At 42.1% G+C, this 24,660-nt stretch overlaps 1 protein-coding gene across 1 annotated transcript in view; it reads right to left on the reverse strand.

The window, feature by feature from the left end:
• The window catches only part of LOC142311396 (protein 4.2-like), a 45,322-nt gene extending 23,992 nt beyond the window's left edge, over positions 1–21,330 (reverse strand). The window contains exons 1-10 of the mRNA XM_075349779.1: positions 21,191–21,330; positions 20,546–20,728; positions 20,219–20,452; positions 17,226–17,344; positions 16,383–16,511; positions 16,144–16,306; positions 9,935–10,073; positions 7,392–7,495; positions 2,772–3,017; positions 1–50 (exon numbers count right to left, since the gene is read on the reverse strand). The exon at positions 1–50 is cut by the window's left edge and continues 241 nt beyond it. Of these exons, the coding sequence (XP_075205894.1) occupies positions 1–50; positions 2,772–3,017; positions 7,392–7,495; positions 9,935–10,073; positions 16,144–16,306; positions 16,383–16,511; positions 17,226–17,344; positions 20,219–20,452; positions 20,546–20,728; positions 21,191–21,200 (1,377 nt within the window). The 5' untranslated portion in view covers positions 21,201–21,330. The remainder of the gene's footprint in view (positions 51–2,771; positions 3,018–7,391; positions 7,496–9,934; positions 10,074–16,143; positions 16,307–16,382; positions 16,512–17,225; positions 17,345–20,218; positions 20,453–20,545; positions 20,729–21,190) is intronic.
• Positions 21,331–24,660: the final 3,330 nt, after the last annotated feature.

The following is a 24,660-nucleotide window of genomic DNA, read 5'->3' on the forward strand; positions in this document are numbered from 1 at the left end:
CAGTATTAGCTGTTTGGCTCTTACTACAGCTTCATGTTCTTCATTAGAACCTGTTATGAAAAAGGTTAATTATTATTTCAGCAATCACTAAAATATCAGGAAATGGGAAGAAAAAACGTACGTTGTATCTGCCAGGAGGAGGCAAGCCAGATTCAAATGGTCTGAATACTTTAAGGACGGTCCGTCCTATTCAACATCTTATAGAGGCAAGTAGTGATGTAAAAATATATAAATAGAAATACCCTAATCAATGTAGAAAACATACTTATTCATACATTCTAACAACAGAAAATGGAATGCTTATTACCCCATCAAAACACAAACATTCTAAAATTAGATATGTAATGTGTATGATCAAAGTATAATAAAAGTCAAAAGAAAATATAACTAAATTAGTCCAGAAATCAATTTGTGAAACCATGTCACACCTAGCCATATTAATAATAAAGGGCCAAATATGAGCTCTGACTACCCTTCCCTGTTTCCATTTTAAAAGGGTGTATCATTTTGGGGGTCCTATGCTGAGCAACGCTTAATCATGCTTGTAAGAGTTTCCAATCTAGGTCCACAGGGGAGAATTTTCCCATTAGCCAAATTTTGAAATGGCAAAACAACTTTTTTGTCTAGTTACTGGAAAGTAGTTGTAATGTAGTTGTACTATTAAACTCACCCATAATAGAATGAGTAAACATAGGCATAATATTAGGAGTGGAAAAATGTGTCATCAAATTAAGGAAGTTCTCCCACTTACGATATTTCATACAACTCTGATAGAGGTCAATGAAGGAAAAGAGCGGATACTTCTTTTATCGCTCCATTCAAGTGAAAGTGCTTGAGCTGCAATACTAGATAGCAAAATACAAAATTTGTCCAGCTCACCTCATAGAATCATAGAATCATAGAATGGTAGAGTTGGAAGGGACCTCAAGGGCCATCGGGTCCAACCCCATGTGAGTGCAGGTTTTCCTAAATCATCCCAGCTATATGTTTATCCAGCTTCCACTTGAAGATTTCCATTGATGGAGAGCTCACCACCTCTCGTGGTAGCCTGTTCCACGCCCTGACTGCCCTCACTGTCAGAAAGTTTTTCCTACTGTCTAATCTGAAAATCCTTCCTTTAAGTTTCATCGCATTGCTTCTTATACTTCCTTGTGCTAATGAGAATAAAGTAGTTCCCTCTGCACTGTGACTACCTTTCAGATATTTGTAGACTGCTATTAAGTCTCCTCTCAGCCTTCTCTATTTCAAACTAAACATCCCTAGTTCTTTTAGTTGTTTTTCATATGACATGGCTTGCAGACCTTCTACCATCTTGGTTGCTGTTCTCTGGACTTGCTCCAATATATCGATGTCTTTCTTGAATTGGGGTGCCGAGAACTGTCCACAGTATTCCAGGTGGGGTCTCACCAGGGCAGAGTATAGGGAAATAATTACCTCTCTAGGTCTAGATTCAATGCTTGTCTTGATACATCCCAGAAGTTTGTTGGCCTGTTTAGCTGCAGCTCCACATTGTTGGCTCATGTTGAATATGTCCCCCGAGTGCTTCGGATTAAGATTCCAATTCCAAAAGTACATCCAAAAAAAGATCCAGGATATACTTTATTCCATCACTTAAAAACATCACAAAAGTGGAAACAGACACAGTAGAAATCCACCATGATGTTGGTTTACGCGTTTCAAGGCTGAATGCCTCAATCATAACCTCAATTATGATTAAGGGGAGTTCAGCCTTGAAACACGTAAACTAACATGGTGGATTTCCGCTTTCTCTGTTCCATATTTGTAATGCTTTTTAAGTGATGGAATAAAGTCTGCCCTTTTATGATTTTTGTACTCTCTTTTTTGTAAATACTAGATATCACCCACAAACCAAAAGCACTGTTTTTTTTCTTTTTGCAAGAAATCCTGTGGATAGGTGATAAATGTTTAATACTCCTTTAAGGAGGACCTAATATTTTCCAGAAATGTGTAATTTTTCCTTCTGTAAACGACACTGCTCTGCTGATTCTGACATTTTTTTTTTGTTCTTATACCTTTTAGTTTCTAAGATATGACCCTCTCTTCCCCTTATGCAAATATAAGTTTTTGTTGTTGTGTGTGGGTTTTTTTTTAACAGAAGAGGACCATACGTGACTTTTCTAAAAGTCTAGTTTTAAATACATGGAAGAGGGAGCTATATCTCAAGAATGGAGAGACACAGGAACAAAAATAGCACCAGATTATGGAGCACACTTTATTTACATTTAGTGACATTTACATCAGCTAAAAAAATATACATATTTACAATCAGAAGAAAGGCGATTCAGGCAGCTAAATATTAAAGGGTTCTTTACAGTTAGAGCAGTCAGACTGTGGAATGCCGACCACAAGAGGTAGTAATGGCAGACACTATAACAGCTTTTAAAAAAGGGCTGGATGATTTCCTCGGTTGTCAGTTGTAAATGATTTAGTGATGAAATGTAGAACTGGTGGAGGAAGGTTGAACTAGATGGACCTAGTTCTTTTTTCAGCCTATGTAACTATGTAACTATGTAACACTGTATTACAGGTCCTCTTTAGCTAGATTTTATGAATATTTCAGAAGATCCTTTATAGTTAATAAATGTTGATTTTAGAAAATAAAACTTTTACCTGGATTTTTTTAGCATTTCCAAAGTTCCTGATTTTATTTTGCACAACTATTTACATACTTTGCATCCCTGTTCAACATTTTGACAGTCTATAATTAAAGTTGACAGGCTCAGACTTTGTATTAGACAGATAACACACACCTTTTGGATACTTGTAGTTAAGGGTCATGTCATCCTGGACATCAATTCCAACACTCTTTGTGCTGATCCCATCGCCAACATGTCTGATTCTGCTATATGCCTTTCTAAAATTTCCTTTAGAATCTCGTACCAAGACCAAAGTTTCCGTATGAATCTTAGAAAAAATCAGCTTAGTGTCGTAACCCAGTTCCACATGGCCGTCCTTGATGGCTCTGACTGGGGCGGGACCACTACAATGCATGTCACCTGTTAATATAGAATAGATATTTCTGAAGTAGGACCTTATCATTAGATACTGATAACAGAGTCACTGTATTACATATGTACCGTAGATTAGTATAACTGAAGGAGCGGCGTCAGATGTACAGTATTTAAGCCCTCAGTACGTGGGACTACACAATATATAGGAAGCTCCAACAAGAGGTCCAATCAAAATAGTTATTTATTAATCCTCTATGTGGGTGTATAGGGTGCCTGTACTTGAGGCACCCTATACAATCAATCCAACACAGCTCTTTCAGGCCTATTTAAGTCACAAGGCAATCTACTCCATTGGATTCTCTAGGCCCTCTCTGACCCTTTATGCTCAGTAATGTAGTATCCCACAACCGGCAGTCACTTGAATCTGCTTTTGTGAGGGTAATATGGTTCTCTCTCCAACTGTTCTTTTTGTGTCTCTACCTTCACTCTCCAGTATATCCACCAACCTCAGCTTCCGCGTACCCAAGTGGCATTTCTTTTTATCACATGTGGTTACATCTCACTCCCTGTCCAGGCTCACACGATTGCAGGGTTTTAGGTAATTGTACTACTGCACCCCAATTAACCCATACTTACCTCTTGTTGATTGGAGTTTACTCCTCATGGGCGAATGGTCTGTCTTGCTTGGTCCACCCACAGCAGGGTATCTTTTCTGCCACCATTGTAGCCAAAATAGTACCTTGTGCCTTCAAGTGTACTCTTCCCCAGTCTATAAATGCCAGTTGAAATCCTAACTTCTAACTCATTATTGCCCTCTGTGACTGGCCTAAAATAGCAGAAGAACCTGCTTTAAATATACCTGCCAGTCTTTCATGCCCTATACAGACACAACACACTTCTCACATCCAGAGGCACTGTACAATCATTACAACATTTATAAACTCAGTTGTTCAGGATTACCCACTTGGGCACCCAGGAATACTAGTACAGCCATCAGCTGGGCAACCTCCTTACACATAGTGTCAACCACCACTTCTGTAGAGGTACCCACAAATCACACACAACATAAGGCAGGAGACATTATATATACAACGGAGGAAATAAGTATGTAGCACATGACCGATTTTCTTTGTAAATATATTTCTAAAGGTTCTATTGACATAAACGTCTCACCAGGTATCGGTAACCACCCACCCAATCCATATAGCCAAGGAAATCAAACCATAGATGTCCTGTAATTTAGTGATGTGTAACAATGAGAAATAACCCAGGGAAAAAGTATTGCACACACTTACTTAAACGTATTTAATACTTCATACAAAAGCATATGTTGGTGATGATGACCGCTTCAAAACACCTCCTTTATGAAGAAACTAGTTGCATGCATTGCTCAGGTGTGATTTTGGCTCATTCTTCCACACAAGCACTCTTCAAATCCTGAAGGTTCCGTAGACTCCTTCTATGAACTCTCAGCTTTAGTTCCTTCCAGAAATTTTCTATTGGATTCAAGTCAGGTGATTGGCTGGGCTTTTCTGGCTTGTCTAACAGCTTTATTTTCTTTTTCTGAAATCAATTGAGAGTTTCCAACGCTGTGTTTTTGAGATCATTGTCTTGCTGAAATGTCCACCCTTGTTATTTCTTCATTATTCTCATATATGGCAGTAGATTTTTTTTACAAAAATATCTCCGTACATTATTCCCTTCATTCTTCCTTCACTTACATGAAGTTTGCCATTACCGTATGGTCAAAAAAACGGCCCACACCGGGATGTTCCCATTTCCAAACTCCACTGCTGGCATGGTATATGGGAGGTGATATGCACTATCTTTCGGCCTACAAACATGGTGTGTAATATGGTATCCAAAGATTTCAATTTTGTTCAATTTTGGTCTCATCTGACCAGATTATATTTTCCCAGTTTTTCACAGGCTTGTTTAAATAACATGCAGGAAGAGAAAAGAGGGATACAGTATATATAACAATAAATAATCAACATTTATTAACTGAGAACTGAACAAACAAGATCCAAAATATTTTAAAAAAAAAGCATATCTAGGTCACCGTATGATGTATTGAGATCTACTAAACTCCATTTTAATGACTTACTTAATTTAATGAATATTAAATCTTTATTCACTGGTTTGATTATTTTAGGGTGCCATTATATATACCCTTCTTTTCTCTTCTTACATGCTATAATGATTTTTTGGGTGTAAGGCACATATCCCATATTATTGATGGTGTCGATCCATCTTTTTCATTCTAGGCTATTCTAAATATTGTTGAACAACATTTAAACACGCTTGAACATTCTTTTTGTTATGCAATGGAGTCTTGCATTGTGAGCGGTTGGGTGCCTTACTTATTGTTTTCTTTTAAACAATTATATCTGCTGATTCCAGGTCTTTCTGTAGTTCTCCACAGGTGGTCCTTGGGTCTTTGACAACTCTTCTGAAAAATTCTTTTCACTCCTCTGTTTGAAAGCCTGTGGGTAGCATCTGGTCGTGGCTTGTTTATAGTGAAATTCTGTTTTTTCCACTTTAGAAATATGGCCCCAACAGTCCTCACTGGAACCTTTAGTAGTTTAGAATTTCTTCTGTAACTAATGCCATCAGTATGTCTTAAAGCTGCAAAGGTCTTGAGACAACTCACTGCTTTTACCTATCCTGAGATGTTTCTTGTGTGGCAAATTGAGAATGAAACTCCTTTTTACACGCCATCAGTTGAACCAACTGATATTTTTCACTAACTGACTTTCTAATTATTGATAGTTTTCAGCTGGTGTCATGTCTTTCCATGGATTTTTTCACCTCTCTTTCTTAATGCGTTCAATAGTTTTTCCCTGTGTCATTTATCATTATTACGCATCACTAAATTCATGGTTTAATTTCTTTGTCGGTGTGGATTGGATGGGTTGTTACCAACATCCGTTGAGAAATTTATGTCAATAGCACCTTGACAAATATATTTACTTACTTATTTAAATTTGTGATGTGTACACTACTTATTGCACCCTCTCTACCTCTCTATATACTGTATATACATATATATATATATATATATTAAAAAAAGATATATATATATGTATATAAATATAATGCGTGTGTGTATAAACAGTATAAATATATATATATATATATATATATATATATATATATATTGCTTTATTGCAGGGGAACAAATATCATCCAAAAATTAAGTATTACTTAAAGTAAAGATGGGCTGCAGTGTGTACATCGCCCAGACCAAAAAGTAATACTATACTAGGATACAGCTAAACCCCCACTAAGTGGAGGCATCACAGGTGCAGGAGGAGCAAATCACACATACACTTCCATGGAGTTGTAGGTTTCCATTTTATGGCCATAAATACTAACTAAAACCTCATATTTTTTTGTACAGGATACAGCCAGCCCCCTTTCTGTTAGGCCTTGCATATTAGAGTTCCTGTCCCTGTATCATGCATAGATGGAGTACGGCTTGGCAGCCCGCCTGATCTAATAGTATGGGCGTCGCCTAATAGGCTGTGGGTTTGTGACTGCGCATCCAATGGTGTGAACAGTGCTCTATGCAAGCCATCAGTGTGCAGTTTTACCATCCAGCAATCGCCCTCTCCATTTTTTGGAAGTGTGTGTGTGATTTGCTCCTCCTGCACCTGTGACACCTCCACTTAGTGGGGGTTTAGCTGTATCCTGCTAAAGTATTAGTTTTTGGCCTGGGCGATGTACACACTGCAGCCCATCTTTGCTGTAAGTAATTGTGGGAACATGGACAATTTGTCCAACAAACTGGAGCCAATATGATGTCTCATGAGAATTAACCCACAGTATTAGTGAGGTCGGACTGTCCTTACAACTTAACAATACTACACTAAAAGGAAGGTGTTAATTTTGTCAACACTCATATTATGCTGTAATGATGCTTAAGCTCAATACCGTACAATATAATCAAAATTCTGAAAAACATTAGATATAACAGAATTTCTGCAGGTGAAATGCTTGTATGGTTACCTATCCATCAAGAATCACATGTCAGCACAAGGCAGTTTCATACTAATGTTAGATTATTTTGAGTTTCCATTAACAGAATGGGGTACCTGGCAGTGCTGTCCTATGAAAACGAAATGTGATGGGTCTATTATAAGTCAATGGGATTCAGATCCTTTACTCAGTGGTGTTGTTTTATCTGTCATGGCTCCTTGGATAAGGCCATGACTGATAGAAATGTAATCTGTATTTCTAAACAAGCAGTCGGCTTTGGCCATTACCAAGTAGAGCACTCGCACTTTATACCAAAACCTAGCTCCTACAAATACCATGCAAATTTTTGGATTTTTTTTTTTAAAAAGATCTGCGTGGAGGTAATACGTATACATTTAGGAATTCATTACATTAAGTTAAGGCTAATTATATTGTTACCACTATATTTCAGCTGTGCAGTTGCATCAAGAACTTGCCATCCACTGTATTCTTTATGGAGATCTCTTCTTTCCATCCAACATTCATTCCAAACATGGAAATGCCTAGAAGATTACACGACATTACATAGTCACCTAATACAAGTAATCTCACCATCTACCATACTTTAAAAAGGGATTTCACTCATTTGCAAAAAGAGCACAAGTTTATAGGATGTTTCTCTACAAACTTTAATAGCAAAGTCCAAACTCCAAGGTTTCTACTATCTAGGCACTAGTGAAAAGTAAGAGCCATAGGGGTACTTTGCACGCTGCGACATCGCTAGCCAATGATAGCGATGCCGATCGCGATAGTCCCTGCCCCTGTCGCAGATGCGATATCTTGTGATAGCTGCCGTAGCGAACATTATCGCTACGGCAGCTTCACACGCACTTACCTGAACTGCGACGTCGCTCTGGCTGGCGAGCCGCCTCCTTCCTAAGGGGCGGGTTGTGCGGCATCACAGCGATGTCACATGGCAGGCGGCCAATAGAAGTGGAGGGACGGAGATGAGCGGAACGTAAACATCCCGCCCACCTCCTTCCTTCCGCATAGCCGCTGGAGGCAGGTAAGGAGATGTTCCTCGCTCCTGTAGCTTCATACACAGCGATGTGTGCTGCCGCAGGAACGAGGAACGACATCATACCTGTCACTGCAGCGAAATTATGGAAATGACCGACACTACATAGATCACCGATTTACGACGCTTTTGCAATCGTTTATCGGTGCATCTAGGCTTTACACGTTGCGACGTCGTTACTGGCGCTGGATGTGCGTCACTTTCGATTAGACCCCGACGATATCGCAGTAGCAATGTCGCAACATGCAAAGCCCCCCTTAGTCTCTGGTGCAATCAGGAGTTTGTTCTATAGCTTTTTAGATTGTATGTACCTAGGATGCTGGATTTTACAGATCCTGATATTAGTTGAGATTGGATTTTTATACATTTCTTCTGTTATCTGTCAATCATATTCAAAAAAGCCGATACTGGATTTTTCAATTTTTTAAAATTTCTGTTGACAATCATTACTATGGTTGTGATTTAGGCTAACTGTGTTTTTATTTCATCATAAAATATAATTGTTTTTAGGAAATCCAATTTATACAAATTTAATTCCTGCATCATCCACTTCCATATTAACAGATGACAGAAAAGTTAAGGGGAACCTGTCAGGTGCAATATGCACCCAGAACCACAAGCAGTTCTGGGTGCATATTGCTAATCCATGACTAACTGTCCCAGTATCTAGTATCATACATAAAGCGAGCTTTAGAAAAAGTATTTGAAAGGATCCCATATGATATGCTAATAAGCGCGGGGACTAGTTACAAGGGAGTTACTGCCCTTGGCTAGTCAGCCCCCTTAGCCTGTTAGTATGCCCCTGTGGGCAAACTAACATGCTAATGAATGCGCAGGCTCACCTCTCTACTGCCATCGCGTCCGAGTCCTGGATTTCGGCTCAGTGTGCATGATGCCGGACTTTCGGTCATGCGCAATATGAAGCTGGGTGTACGAGTCCTGGCTTCAAACCCATGTAGTGCGCATGACCGAAAGTTCAGGGTCATGCACACTGAGTCGAAATCGAGGAATCGGACACAATGGCAGCAAAGAGGTGAGCACGACCATCCTCTGATGCTGCACATTGATTGCATGTTAGAACGCCCACAGGGGTGTGCTTACATGCTAAGGGGGCCGACTAGCCAGGGGAAATAACGCCCGCATGACTAGTCCCTGGTCTCATTAGCATATGATAAAAGATCTTTAGAAATACTTTTTATAAAGATCCATTTATCTCTGTTACTAGATAAAGGGACAGTTAAGGCCCCGTTACACGCAACGACATTGCTAACGAGATGTCGTTGCGGTCACGAAATTCGTGATGCACATCCAGCTTCGTTAGCGACATCGATGTGTGTGACACGTACGAGCGACCGCTAACGATGCAAAATACTCACCAAATCGTTGATTGTTGACACGTCATCCATTTTCCAAATATCATTGCTGGTGCTGGACGCAGGTTGTTCGTCGTTCCTGAGGTAGCACACATCGCTACATGTGACACCCCAGGAACAATGAACAACACCGTACCTGCGTCCTCCGGCAACGAGGTGGGCGTGACTTTCATGCGGCTGCTCTCCGCCCCTCCGCTTCTAATGGACGCCTGCTGTGTGACGTCACTATGACGCCGCATGAACCACCCCCTTAGAAAAGAGGCAGTTTGCCGCCCACAGCGACGTCGCTAGGAAGGTAAGTATGTGTGACGGGTACTAGCGATTTTGTCCGCCACAGGCAGCGATTTGCCCGTGATGCACAAACGACGGGGGTGGGTGCTTTCACGAGCAACATCGCTAGCGATGTCGCTGTGTGTAAAGCCCCCATTAGGCAGGGATTAGTAATATCCACCCAGAACTGCTCGTGGTTCTGGGTGCATATTTCACCTGACAGGTTCCCTTTACCTTTTGCATCAAAGAAGGAGTATGTAAATCCTACTTAAAATCATTACCAGATGCTATCATTCCTGGATCTGTGAGTTCGGGCTCCGTTTGTATCATAATATATATCTTTCTGCAGAGTACAGTCAGTATCATAGGCTGAATTGTAGTTTGTAACAAGTCGAGTTGGAATTCCCAGACAGCGTAACACTGGAAAAAATCAGAATAATATGTTACTTAACATATCTTAATAAGCTAAATAACTAATGCATATTGCTTGTGACATTGTAACATGGTTTTGATAAGTATTGACTTAATTCATAAGATAGGTCAATTTATGATCAATAGGGTTATCATACCCCGGGACCACTATGAGCAGTGGAGCAAAGAGGCAGTGCCGCTTCCTATGGTGGTGTGGCCAAATTTTTACGTGTCTGATATGCAGGCCTCCATACATGTAGGGTAAGTATTGTACTGCAACTCACCTGATTAGTAGAGATGAGCGGACCTGTGGAAGTTCAGCTCGGTGGGTGCAGCCAGACTTTTGGAAAAGTTCGGTTTGGGACCCAGACTTGACCTGAACCTCAATGGAAGTCCCTAATTGGGCAATTTGGGTTTCTGCCCACATACAGGCAGTCAACAAAGCACCCAGGGCGGGTGGGTGGGGTTTTCCCATTTTTTTTTTGGTGCACACTACATCGGATTAGGCCGTTGTTACCTCCAGTGAGAGCCGATCAAACACTGCAAGTGGCTTGCACTGGGCTGAGCACTGAGCATACCTGAGCACAGTGATGCTCACACAAGTGGTTTGGACACGTAAAGCACCCAATCTACAAACTCAACCTCTGTTTTTTTGTTTCTTTCTTTTGTAAAGTCTGTGTTCGGTACAAACACCAAACCTAGGGTTCGCTCATCTCTATTTAGTAGTAGCTGTATCAAGTGAAACTGGCCATAATGTACCGCCCCACTCTCAGAAGCCGATCTGCTCAGATCCGGACATTCTGTGGGTGGCTCGAGGGTCTCCGGACCCGGGAGTCTCGCGGTCACTCCGATCAAAAAGGGGGTTATAGTGGTGGATGTAGGACGTATATGTACGGGCTGAGCCGTATTAAGTTCGTGATCCCACCCACGGTATGTGGTGAGGTTGGACACCACCGCTGCAGTTCTGGGGCACCCGGGGGAGATGTTATGCAGCAAGTTGTTAACCCCTCCGTGGGCAGGGATGGTAGCCCCGGGACCCGTTGGGGTTTTGGTGCAGGGAGATGGGCGACTGCAGGGTGCTGGTGTACTCACTATTGAAGGAAACACACGAGTCTCTTGATGGTGGTCGGTGCCCGCAGCCGGCTGCGTTCTGGTCCCCCACCCGGCTGGTGGTCTCTGTCTTTCTCCTGCACCTTTGTAAGATGGTGGATTGCCTGTGCTTGCAACTTCAGGAGTCCGCTCCCGGCTGGATGTGGCCTAAGGAGCCCTTGCCCGCAGACGCTGGCCTGTGGGATGTCTGAGCCCTGGCGCTGGCCTTCTATCCCCCTCGGTGGGCTGTTGTCTTTAATAGGGACTTTGGGTGGGACAGGAACTCTAGTCCTGGCCTCAATTGGTAAATTAACCGGTTGCAGTCGCTTCTGGTCCCGGCTTCAGGGTCCGAGTACCCCCCTGTGTGCTCCGGTTTCCGAGTCGGTTCACCGGGTCGGTACCGGCGGGCCACTACCCTGTCCCGGTCCACCTCGGTTCCACCGAGCCGTCTTCCCGGCTCCTGCAGACGGAGACCGCCATCTGCCTCCTAGCCACTGGCACCAGGGCTCCTACCCTGGCGCCGTTCAATTTGGGGTATTCGCCTCTGCTGGAGCTGCACCCAGCTCCAGCCCACACTCCTCTCCAACTTGAACTCCGAACTGAACTGAACTGTACTGAACGTTTACTTTCCCCGTCCTGGGCTGTCAAGACTCCTTGGTTGGCGACTTCCAACCGCCTGGTTCCGCCCCCTGGTGTGTCCATCTAGCCCTGAGGGGGTGACTAGAGTTTTAAAGGTTGGCTGATGTCACCTGTGAGGGAAAGGTGTAGTGCAGGGGCCTATCTGTGACTACCTGGCCCAGCCAGGGCGTCATAATATTACCTCTCCTTCTACTGCAACTCAGCCTATATGTAGCTATATTAAATGGTTGTCCAGTGAAAACAAGTTATCTCCTAGCCACTGAATAGGCGATATTTTATTGATCGATGGAGGACAGACTGCTGAGACCCACACCAATCATGAGAATGAGGAGTTTTCATCCTGGTTATAAAATGGAGTGGCAGGTTGGAACGACCGATTGCCACTTTATTCATTCTTTATGCTGCTTGGAAAAGCTGAGAGGAGCGCTCAACAGCCCCGTGGGGAATGAATGGAGTGGTGGTCTAGTATGTACTACTATCCATTCTATAACAAACTTACACATTTTCTGTTCTACTTATTTTCAAACCCCCACAATCAATAAGTTATTATGTGGATTCCTGATAAGTGGCTGTCTGGAGAGAATAGGTTTTATTGTGACTTCATTCAAATAGTAGTATGGGCAGAGAAAAATAACTGATGCGTTTCAAGCCTGGATTATTGCACTGGATAGGGAATACCTCATTGAATAGTGAGTGTCTGACTGCTGGGACCCGAACTGATTGGGAGAACAGGAAACTTTTATCCCCGTTATAGAATATAGCAGTGTGTGTGTGCTTGACTGTTGCTCCATTCACTCCCTATGGTGCTGTTGAGTGCTGCGCTCGTTTTTGTCTGACAACCCCATATAGAATGAATGCAGCAACATTCGGGCATTCGATCTGCCGATCCACTTTGTAATGGGATAAAAGTTGCTTATCCTGCTGATCAGTGCGAGTCCCAGTTGTCGGACCACCACTGTTAAAGTGCTACAGTAAAGCGGCTATAGTGCCCCTTATTGTTCTGCAGATCAGGCGCAGTCATGGGGGTGGCACCCAATCTGATCATAGATTGAAAGCCTATTCTAGACTTAAGGACCGCTTTACACGCTGCGACATCGCTAGCATTTGCCAATAGAAGCGGAGGGGCGTAGATGAGTGGGACGTAACATCCCGACCACCTTCTTCCTTCCTCATTGCCGGCGGACGCAGGTAAGGAGATGTTTGTCATTCCTGCGGTGTCACACATAGCGATGTGTGCTGCTGCAGGAACGACGAACGACATCGTACCTGCAGCTGCAACTATGGCGCCCTGGACAAGCCAGGGGCCACAGAGAACAACACCTACACACCCCACACTCCCGGTCAGGCACACCAAAGTCAGACACAAACCCTTGTTGCCTTCCTCCAGGGGCTGATGTTCACACCAGGGGGTGGGCCAGGCGGTTGGCCCCGCCCACCGAGGAGTTCACAGTCCTGGAGGCGGGAAAAGTAAGGCAGATTAGTGTTGGAAGTGAAAGTGGAAGGAGGGAAGTGGCAGTAGAGAAGCCTGAAGTTGGTCCGGGTGTGTGGCCCGGACCGATCAGCAAGGTTGGCAGACGGTGGTGACCGTCTGCAGGAGTGGCCTATTGGAGCTAACTGTAAGGACCGTAGATGCCGGACCGGTACGCAAAGAGAAGCCAGCACCATCCGGCAGGGGCTTACGGACCCCGGCAAGGCTAGGAGTCACCGTGAATTTGCCAAATCTGTTAGCGAAGGGAACCTCCTGGGTTTCCCAGCAGCCAAGTCCCGACAGAAGGCAACCGTCCAACCAAGAGAGGGAAACACAGTCACCGCCAAGGCTAAAGTTCCCAGGGCCAGAGCCTGCGGGCAAAAGGGGCTCCTTCAGCACCCATCCAAGCTGGGGTGCGGGTTACCGGTGGGAACCCTTTGGAACCGTTACACTACATAGGTGCAGGGAAAGGCAGTCACCATCAACCTGCCGGGAGAAACAACACCGCAGCCGTCTGTGGGACCCGTCCATCCAGCCGTGTGTTTTACCGAGAACTGTGTCCTCATCATTGGCTGAGTGAGTACCACCGTGCCGTGCGGCACAGTACTGCCCCCGCGACCCTGCACCTCACCAGGCCCCGTAACCCGCCTGCCATCCATCCCTACCCCATCACCGGGCCCCGGGACAACCAACCCCCTACCCACGGAGGGGAGAACTAACATCAAAGCTGCTCCCTGTCATCGCTCCTGGGATCCCCGTCCAGAGCAGCGGTGGTGTCACCAACTTCACCACAACCGTGGGTGGCGTCACGGACAATAACCAAATCCCCACAATCCAATCCCCACCCTTTTCACTCACGGGCGAGGAGCGCCGCTCGAGTCCCCGGGATCCGGCCCACCGCTCGAGCCACCACCGAGCAGCAGCAGCCGCAGCAGCAGCGGCTGGACCCGAGCAGTGGGAGAGTGCAGCGTTCCCTCCTCCGCCCGCGACACAACGATAATTAGGAATGCACTCCCATGTCACCGATTAGCGATTTTGATCGTTTTTGCAACGATTCAAAATCGCTCATAGGTGTCACACGCAACGACATCAATAACGCGGCCGGATGTGTGTCACAAATTCCGTGACCCAAACGGGCTTGGGGACTTAGGGCGTGTAAAGCGGCCCTAAGGATACATAATAGTGAATGCTTTTTGTTTCTAAATGTTATCCTATATTAATGTTAGAAAAAACCCACATTGGTAAAGGGACCTAACATAATGTACCACTCCAGCTTCTGATTTATTGCACTGCTGGAGTGATTCTTTATATCTAAGTCGCATACCCCTACTCTTAAGGGGGCTTTACACGCAACGACATTGCTAACGAGATGTTGTCAGGGTCACGGAATTCGTGACACGCATCCAGCCTCGTTAGCGACGTTGTTGCGTGTGACACGTATGAGCGACCGCTAATGATGCAAAATACTCACCAAATCGTTGATTGTTGACACGTCGTCCATTTCGCAAATATCGTTACTGTTGCAGGACACAGGTTGTTCGTCGTTCCTGAGGCAGAACACATCGCTACGTGTGACACCCCGGGAACGACGAACAACAACGTACCTGCGTCCTCCGTCAATGAGGTCAGCGTGACTTTCATGCGGCTGCTCTCCGCCCCTCCGCTTCTTTTGGACGCCTGCTATGTGACATCGCTGTGACGTCGCACGAACCGCCCCCCTTATAAAAGAGGCAGTTTGCCGACCACAGCGATGTCGCTAGGAAGGTAAGTATGTGTGACGGGTACTAGCGATTTTGTACGCCACGGGCAGCGATTTGCTCATGACGCACAAACGACGGGGGCGGGCACTTTCACGAGCGACATCGCTAGCGATGTCACTGCGTGTAAAGCAGCCTTTATACTCACCCTCCAGTGTCTTCATCTGTTATCAGCATCGCACCCAGCAGTCTTCAGGCCTTTATGACCTGCCGGCTGCTCCAGTGTATAAGGCATCGCGGCGGAGGTCGCAACTCAATACAAGTCTATGAGAGCATTGTTCAGGCCTTGTTCTGGCTCTCATAGACATGTAGTGAGAGCTTGTGATGTCATTTCTAACTTCCAACTAGTCAGAAGTTATGATCACAAGATAGCGTCATGGGAGTGGCACCGAAAAAAAATGTGAAAACACCGGAAGGTATGAGATTGGGGGCAGGGACCTTAGATTTAAAGTACCACTCCAGTGCTGGAAAAAAACAAACAAACAGCTAGAGTAGTTATTTGAAGAGGACCTTTCATATGTTTGAGCATGTTTGAATGGACACATCATAGAATAATGGCTGCAGAGCTGAGTAGTATATAAAATATATAGAATTTTCTTCTCTTTATTCTAGAGATAGTAACTTGTAAAGTTTAGCTTATATCTTCTGTTAAGTTCAATTAGGCACTACCAGAAATTTGTCTCTGAAGGCGTGTACTTCTTTCCCTGCATAGGGTTGACCAATCATAGGCAGGAAACAACACACAGAAAAAAATAACAGCCCTCCTCTTCTCATTGATCTCTGCATCAGCTGACATCTGTATCATTACAAACACTTCAAGATCTCATCTCACAGCAGTTGGGTAGGGGGGAGGGTAAGAGCTGACAGCAATGGGAGATGAGATCTGGAATTGATTTGTAATGATATAGCAGTAAGCATTACAAGCTAATATCACCGCAATGAAAAGGGGAAATAAAAAAAAAATATGTTTTTCTCAGGTCTACAGTTGTTATTCCATGATATGTCCAGTTTATCATGGACAAACTGAAGAAAGGTCGTCTTCAAAAATAGCTTTGAGACTTTTCATTATCTTAAATGTTCATTGCTAGTTATGGTGAAATGGTTTGTGAAGGTTTTTAAACCTTACCTGTGCAGAATACAGCTGCAAAAACCCAGTGATGTCCACAAGCGGGCAGAGTTTCGCCTCGAAACCAAAGACGTAGAATGGGGACACTGCTCACCAGTGCATAAGATGATCTTCTGTTCTCACACATGAACTCTACTCTGTCTTTCTCATCCCACCTGCCAATCTGTACACAATATAGGGCATGTATAAATTTAGGTACGCTGGGTAAAAGGGAAAAATGTGAACATGTTTATTCCTACCATATCGCCAATCTCTCGGGTGATATAAATGGGATTATTTCTCTTCAGGTAGTGATTTTCTGGGTCCTGTTGATAACGTGGGCTCATACTAAGAAACTTCAGGCACATTTCGGGAATACCTTCCTCAAACTGTGGAATATAGTAATCATGTCCATTTAAGCATCCATAAAATATTACATTTCCAAAAGTTTTAGCTCTAATAACTTAAAACACACATGGCTTACAGAGGGATATAATTATATGCAAGGGGTAATTGCAGATAACAGTCTCCAGGCAAAACCGAAAATTCTGTTTAAGATGAAAATTAGACATCATTACTTTCCTCTGATGTCAGAACCAACTTCAAAGGTTTTTTTTTGTTCTCCACAGTTTTAAAGGAAAGATCATTCATAACTTGTACAAGTAAATTAATGGCCACAGCATTAGTGAGGTCTATGCTACTTTTTATGCACCCATAAGGGCAAATTGACGGCATCCCACTCATAAACGTAAACTGGGATTATTGCTAGTTAAAATTTACATTAGTACTTGATAATAAAGATTAATTTGGGAAATAGTTCGGGAATTGAGGTCAAATTCAATCCAAAAATTAGTTGATATTTTTTGTTTTTATATTATTAGTATGACGATGTGAATTTTTTTTTCACTGTTATATTTGGACTCCCTTGACTGATGATGCCATCGTTTGACTGACCACTTTTTTCGAAGAGAGACATTTTTGGATACTATTTTCATACAGCTTGTCTATTGGCCTACATCAATTTATTTTACTTATAAGGATGCCCCAGAATAATGATTAGGCAACGTGCAGAACTTAGTGTGTAAACTAAGTGGGGAACTTACTTGCCCAAAGTGCCAGGGATGGGGTTGAGCAGAACTCTCTGTGCCCAGGTAGATTATACCATCCTCACTGAGAACAAACTCTTGTCTTTCAGCTTCATTATAGAGGTATACCTGATCATCTGTATAAAAGAAGCCAAACAAGACTATGAAAAACTATAAAAGATCTAAATCAATCAATTGATCATAAATCAAAATTATGTGGATTCTAAAACAATTGTCTTTTCAAAAGGGTCTACTGAAAATAAGATGATCACAGGTTGATCTTCTGATGGAACCCCAGAGTTCAGCTATAATAGGCGGAGGAGCAACAAATGTGCAGTTCCCTTAGGCCTCTGTCTCACGTTTGTGCCTCCTGTACGTGTTTGGCAGTTTTTTCACGTACCGGAGACACGAACACACGTTGACCAATGTTTTCCTAATGTATTGGACACACGTAAGTATTTTTGAACGGAACGTGTGTCCGTTCCGTACTTACGTGTGTCCGTGTGTTTCTCACGCTGGCATGTCCGTTTTGCTCCGTCATCACGGGTGTCACACGGCCCGCACCCGTACCACAGGGATGTAGTGTGGATGCGGTCCCGTGTGACACGCGCTGGAGAAAACTCACGTGTCAGAGAAAAAAATAATAAATCTTTACTCACCTTCTCCAACCCTGCAGTCTCTGCCGCTGCTGTCACTTGCTGCCGACCGCCGCTCATTATGCTAATTTAATATTCACTTCACTGCGGCCAGAAGCAGCAGCAGCGGGGAGTCTGCAGGACCGGAGACCGAAGATCAGCACCACGGACAGCAGCAAGGACCACATGAGTATGCAAATTACCGGTTCTCCGTGTGTTATCGCGGATAGCACACGGAGAACACACGTGGCCCGCACGTACCGGAAACACATACTTACCTCACGCAACACGCAAGGAAAATATGTGTCTCGCGGCACGTGCGTGATTTTCACGTGTGTGAAAAGGCCTTACACTGCAACCGGCGGGGTAACAAAGCATTATATTGTATCTATTCATATAATATACCACAAAAGTGAGTACAGCTCTCACATTTTTGTAAATATTTTATTATACACAACACAGAGAGATAAAAAAGTGTTACCCAGGGTAATACAAGGATTTTCACCTTAACAAATTAAGACTACAGAAAGAATGATAAAAGATCACAGGAGTATAATAAAACAATTGAATTTTATTGTTTAATAAATATGTTAATTAAAACAATTCTATATTAAAAGTAAAGGGAACAAATTTAGATTAGGGCATAATAGTAGTAATTAAATCATACATGTAAGTAAAAGTGCCATAACATTTTAATATCACAAAAATAGTATAGGGTATACAACCAAGATACAATAATATATAAAGTTAGATTATAATAACCTGTCTCATACTATATAATGTTAAACTTCCACCAAATGAAGGCCCACAGATCCCAACATACGTTTCTCACAGGGCTTTTTTTAAAGGAGTCAATATAAATATTTAATTATATCTTTTCATGGGACAACACTGAAGATGTGACACTTTCATACAATGTAATGTAGTCAGTGCGCAGCTGGTATAATAACGTAAATTTGGTGTGCCTTGTAAATAACTCAACACACAGCCAGTAATAACTACACCGCTGGTCACAAAAGTGGGTACAAATTGTGCCCAATTAGTCATTTTTCCTCCCCAGTGTCATGTGACTTATTAGTGTTACAAGGTCTCAGGTGTGAATGGGGAACAGATGTGTTACATTTGCTGTTATCACTCAGAGAGTCTCTCATACTGGTCACTGGAATGTCAACATGTCAACTCATGGCAAAGAATCTGAAAAATAGAACTGTTGCTCTACATAAAGATAGGGAACCATAAATGTAAAGATGTACTGTGATATACTGAAGCAGAGCATGATCCCCACCCTTTGGAAACTGGGCCACAAGGCAGTATTCAACCATGAAAACCACCCTAAACACACATCCAAGTTGACTACTGCTTTGCTAAAGAAACTGAGGGTAAAGAAGCTAGACAGGTCAAGCATATCTCCAGACCTAAACCCTATTGAGCATCTGTGCGACATCCTCAAATGGAAGGTTGAGGAATGCAAGGTGTCTATTAACCATTAGCTCCATTATGTTCTCTTGTAGGAGAGGAAGAGGATTCCAGTGACTCCTGTCAAGCTCTAGTGAACTCCATGCCCAATAGTTAAGATAGTGCTTGAAAATAATGGTGACCACACAAAATATTGACAATTTGGGGAAGGAAAATGGCTATTTGGGCACAATTTGGCCATTCTCAGTTAGGAGGGTACGCACTTTTGTTGCCAGCGGTTTAGGCATTAATGGTTGTGTGTTAAAGGGAGTCTGTCACCAGGTTTTTGCCACATAATCTCAGAGCAGCATAACATAGGGGCAGAGACCCTAATTACAGCGATGTGTCACTTACTGGGTTGCTTAGTGTAGTTTTGATAAAATCCCTGTTTAATCAGCAGTAGATTATCATTAGAGGACTACTTGGCATGCTGCAAGTAGTCCAGCATATTCATGAACTCTGTATAACTGCCAGATCTGCAGCAGAGAAAACATTGATTTTAGAAAAATGACAGCAAACAGCTCACTAAGTTACACATTGCTGGAAACAAGGTCTCTGTCTCTACATAATGCTGCTTTCAGATGGGCTAGCAAAAACTTAGTAACAGATTCCCTTTAAGTTATTTAGTAGGCATACCAAATTTACACTGTTATACAAGCTGTACACTGACAACTTTACATTGTATCAAAGTTACATATCTTCAGTGTTGTCCCATGAAAATATGTAATAAAATATTTATAAAAATGTGAAGGGTGTATTTACTTTTGTGATATACTGTATGTGGGTTACCCAACAGATATGCTTTATGAAAACGTGGTGGGACCTCATGCTTTGTAAGCATTCTCTAGGTTGTTCTCAGGAAGGGAGCATTGTATCATTGACCTTTATATTTAAATCCTCTATCTAAGACAGCAACATTACCTTCACACCAAGGATTAAAGAGCATCATGAATTCTCCGAGATCTTCAACTATCCCATTGTTGAGTTTGATAAAAATTGAGTAATATCCAATGATGGCATCAGCCGGTGAAGTGATTGATACTTTCCATTTGCCCTGGACACAGTCAACAACTCTAGCACTCCATGTTCTTCTGTCACCAAGACTGGTAATTTTAAAATAGTTCTTAGTCCCATTAAGTTTAGAAGGGTTTGGACCTATAAATATAAGCATGCAGAGGAGTATTAGAATTATAGCTTGGTCAAAGGATTACATAGAACATAAGTGACTTTGGATTCCCTGCCATATACCTGTTGTCGTAATGAGAGTAAATTTGCCCAGATCCTCCTGGTTTAGGGTTTGGTCTTGAAAATGCAAACTGATGGTGAATGTCTGCCCTCTTCTGAGGAAAAGGCATGTCTCCTTACTTAGGGCAATGGTTCGATGATCACTATTGTTTTTGAAGACTTGAAGGTCACATCTTACAGGGGGATCTAATAAAAATAATACAATATCACAAATACTTAATACTGTTGGTCAGAAATGAAGATCAGTTATGTGTAGACAGGAGTCAAGTGGGTATAATAAAGATATATTGTATACAGTATGTTTGATAAAGTCCCAGGCCATCTCTAAGGATCTCTTAGAATCTCACTACCTCTACCTGAAGGACTACATATGTGATGTGGACTCAGAATGTTCCTCTCTAAGATTTATGCTCAACATATAGTGATATTCTGATTGTTCATCAGTCTTATTACACCAATAACATCATTTGAAAACACTCCCAAAAAGCATAGGATCATTAAAAAGTATGACAAATACAGTACAGAGCCATATAAACCCAACTAGTTGATTTTGATAGCTTTCAAAAGTATGTTTTTTGTTATATCCTACTCATTAGTATATAGACAGGTCATTATCTCTTCCCTCATTAGTAGCTGCTGCCCACTTACCGTCCTTCATTTTTCCTTTGGAGCCCACGTCCCAGTAGCACCCACAGCTCAGTAGATGGTTGCTGGCGCTCTGTTAGTTCCTACTAATTGGAGTTAATTCTTATCTGCTGTTCACACCTTCTTGCCTTGTGTAGTAAAAGCTGTAAAGATGTCGGGTGGAGTTGTGCTCATAGCTGCGTCACAAGGGAATCTCTTGAAAACATGACACGTTAAAAAGCGGGAATGACATATATATTTCATCTTCCATGCATTGATATTTTGACCAGTTCTTACTAACGTGTGATAGACTTACACCGTTGCATAGAGATAAAACGTGTTGAAAGATTGAGTATGGATAATATAAAATAATCTGCATACGTTGTAAGCACTATCATTAACTATTTTATATATATATATATATATATATATATAGTATTTTCAACATTTGGTCCTTAATAAAGTAGCACTTCAATGCAATATCAACACCAACTTTGAACATGTCTCCATGTTCAAAAAAGAAGTGACAATGTAGATAAATTAAAAACAATATTTTTATTATAATATAGATTAAAATCATACAAAATATACAATAAAAACAGCAAGAAAAAGTGCAAATTGATACAAACAGTACTAAGGGTCATGGACTAGATATCATAATTCATTACACCATGAAACCTCCGTATATAACCATTACAAAGAGGTTTCTTTAATTGTAAATTTGTTTACCACCCATACTAGATGTATGTAGCTAAATATTAGTCAGAAAAAAGTGTCTCAGAAAAAATTTTGCTCACAGCTGATGCATTTAAAGTGCCTGTGCCTGTATCAAGGAGCTCCTTGATAAAGCAACAGGGCGAAACACGTGTCGGAGTGAGGGGCCGTGGACTATCTAACATACCACCTATACACTTGGGTAAATATATTGTCTTTAATGCTGCCATTTTTTGTGTCTATATTATTCATGGATGGGAGCAGCACATGCTGTAGGCTAGCCACTTAAATTACTGGTAGAATTGTTATACGAACATTCTGGTATTTATCTGCCTATTTATTCTATGTACTGTGGTGGCCGCCCCCCCTTTTTCCTCCCCCTAATACATGGCACACAGGCACTTTAAATGCATCAGCTGTGAGCAAAATTTTTTCTGAGACACTTTTTTCTGACTAATATTTAGCTACATACATCTAGTATGGGTGGTAAACAAATTTACAATTAAAGAAACCTCTTTGTAATGGTTATATACGGAGGTTTCATGGTGTAATGAATTATGATATCTAGTCCATGACCCTTAGTACTGTTTGTATCAATTTGCACTTTTTCTTGCTGTTTTTATTGTATATTTTGTATGATTTTAATCTATATTATAATAAAAATATTGTTTTTAATTTATCTACATTGTCACTTCTTCTTTTTTGAACATGGAGACATGTTCAAAGTTGGTGTTGATATATATATATATATATATACAGTGCTTTTTTAATTTATTTTTTTTAATATATACAGTGCTGGCCAAAAGTATTGGCACCCCTGCAATTCTGTCAGATAATACTCAGTTTCTTCTTGAAAATGATTGCAATCACAAATTCTTTGGTATTATTATCTTCATTAATTTGTCTTCAATGTAAAAAAAGAAAAAAATTGTCATAAAGCCAAATTGGATATAATTCCACACCAGACATATAAAAGGGGGTGGACAAAAGTATTGGCACTGTTTGCAAAATCATGTTATGCTTCTCTAATTTGTGTAACTAACAGCACCTGTAACTTACCTGTGGCACCTAACAGGTGTTGGCAATAACTAAATCACACTTGCAGCCAGTTGACATGGATTAAAGTTGACTCAACCTCTGTCCTGTGTCCTTGTGTGTACCACATTGAGCATGGAGAAAAGAAAGAAGACCAAAGAACTGTCTGAGGACTTGAGACTCCAAATTGTGAGGAAGCATGAGCAATCTCAAGGCTACAAGTCCATCTCCAAAGACCTGAAAGTTCCTGTGTCTACGGTGTCATCAAGAAGTTTAAAGCCCATGGCACTGTGGCTAACCTCCCTAGATGTGGAAGGAAAAGAAAAATTGACGAGAGATTTCAACGCAAGATTGTGCATCCGCACCTCGACAAACATCTAAACAAGTTCAAGCTGCCCTGCAGTCCGAGGGTACAACAGTGTCAACCCGTACTATCCGTCGGCGTCTGAATGAAAAGGGACTGTATGGTAGGATACCCACTTCTTACCCCGAGACATAAAAAAGCCAGGCTGGAGTTTGCCAAAACTTACCTGAGAAAGCCTAAAATGTTTTGGAAGAATGTTCTCTGGTCAGATGAGTCAAAAGTAGAGCTTTTTGGGAAAAGCCAACAACATAGAGTTTACAGGAAAATAAAGAGGCATTCAAAGAAAAGAACACGGTCCCTACAGTCAAACATGGCAGAGGTTCCCTGATGTTTTGGGGTTGCTTTGCTGCCTCTGGCACTGGACTGCTTGACCATGTGCATGGCATTATGAAGTCTGAAGACTACCAACAAATTTTGCAGCATAATGTAGGGCCCAGTGTGACAAAGCTAGATCTCCCTCAGAGGTCATGGGTCTTCCAGCAGGACAATGACCCAAAACACACTTCAAAAAGCACTAGAAAATGGTTTGAAAGAAAGCACTGCAGACTACTAAAGTGGCCAGCAATGGGTCCAGACCTGAATCCCATAGAACACCTATGGAGAGATCTCAAAATGGCAGTTTGGAGAAGGCACCCTTCAAAACTCAGGGACCTGGAGCAGTTTGCCAAAGAAGAATGGTCTAAAATTCCAGCAGAGCATTGTAAGAAACTCATTGATGGTTACCGGAAGTGGTTGTTCGCAGTTATTTTGGCTAAAGGTTGTGCAACCAAGTATTAGGCAAAGGGTGCCAATACTTTTGTCTGGCCCATTTTTGGAGTTTTGTGTGAAATGATCAATGATTTGATTTTTGTTTCATTCTCTTCTGTGTTTTTTCATTGCAAGCAAAATAAATGAAGATAATAATACCAAAGAATTTGTGATTGCAATCATTTTCAAGAAGAAACTGAGTATTATCTGACAGAATTGCAGGGGTGCCAATACTTTTGGCCAGCACTGTATATATTAAAAAAAATAAAATAAAAAAATAAATATATATATTGTGACAATGTGGGCCCCAAGTGTATGTGGGCCACACATCAGGTAGCGGGATTAAAGCACGCCAGAGTAATTGGTCTCTTTAACAGACCATCTGGTTTATTAACAGGTCCATAAACCATATCAGGTCACATAACATAAAGATGCCGTTCGTTGGCTTTCTCCTCAAAGACCAACACATAATATAAAGTCCACACACTTTTGGACTGCCACCCATGTGTCACTGACCCTTGGCAGTATCCAGACCCCAGGTCCAATCCCAGTTACCTTCCTCTTAAGGTGGCTAGTGTCCTTTCCAGGTTCCCCCTGGCTCCAGTCACATGGCTTTACACATGGACCTAAAAGC

Source organism: Anomaloglossus baeobatrachus, chromosome 5 (genome assembly GCF_048569485.1).
Source record: "Anomaloglossus baeobatrachus isolate aAnoBae1 chromosome 5, aAnoBae1.hap1, whole genome shotgun sequence".
NCBI classification, from domain to species: domain Eukaryota; kingdom Metazoa; phylum Chordata; class Amphibia; order Anura; family Aromobatidae; genus Anomaloglossus; species Anomaloglossus baeobatrachus.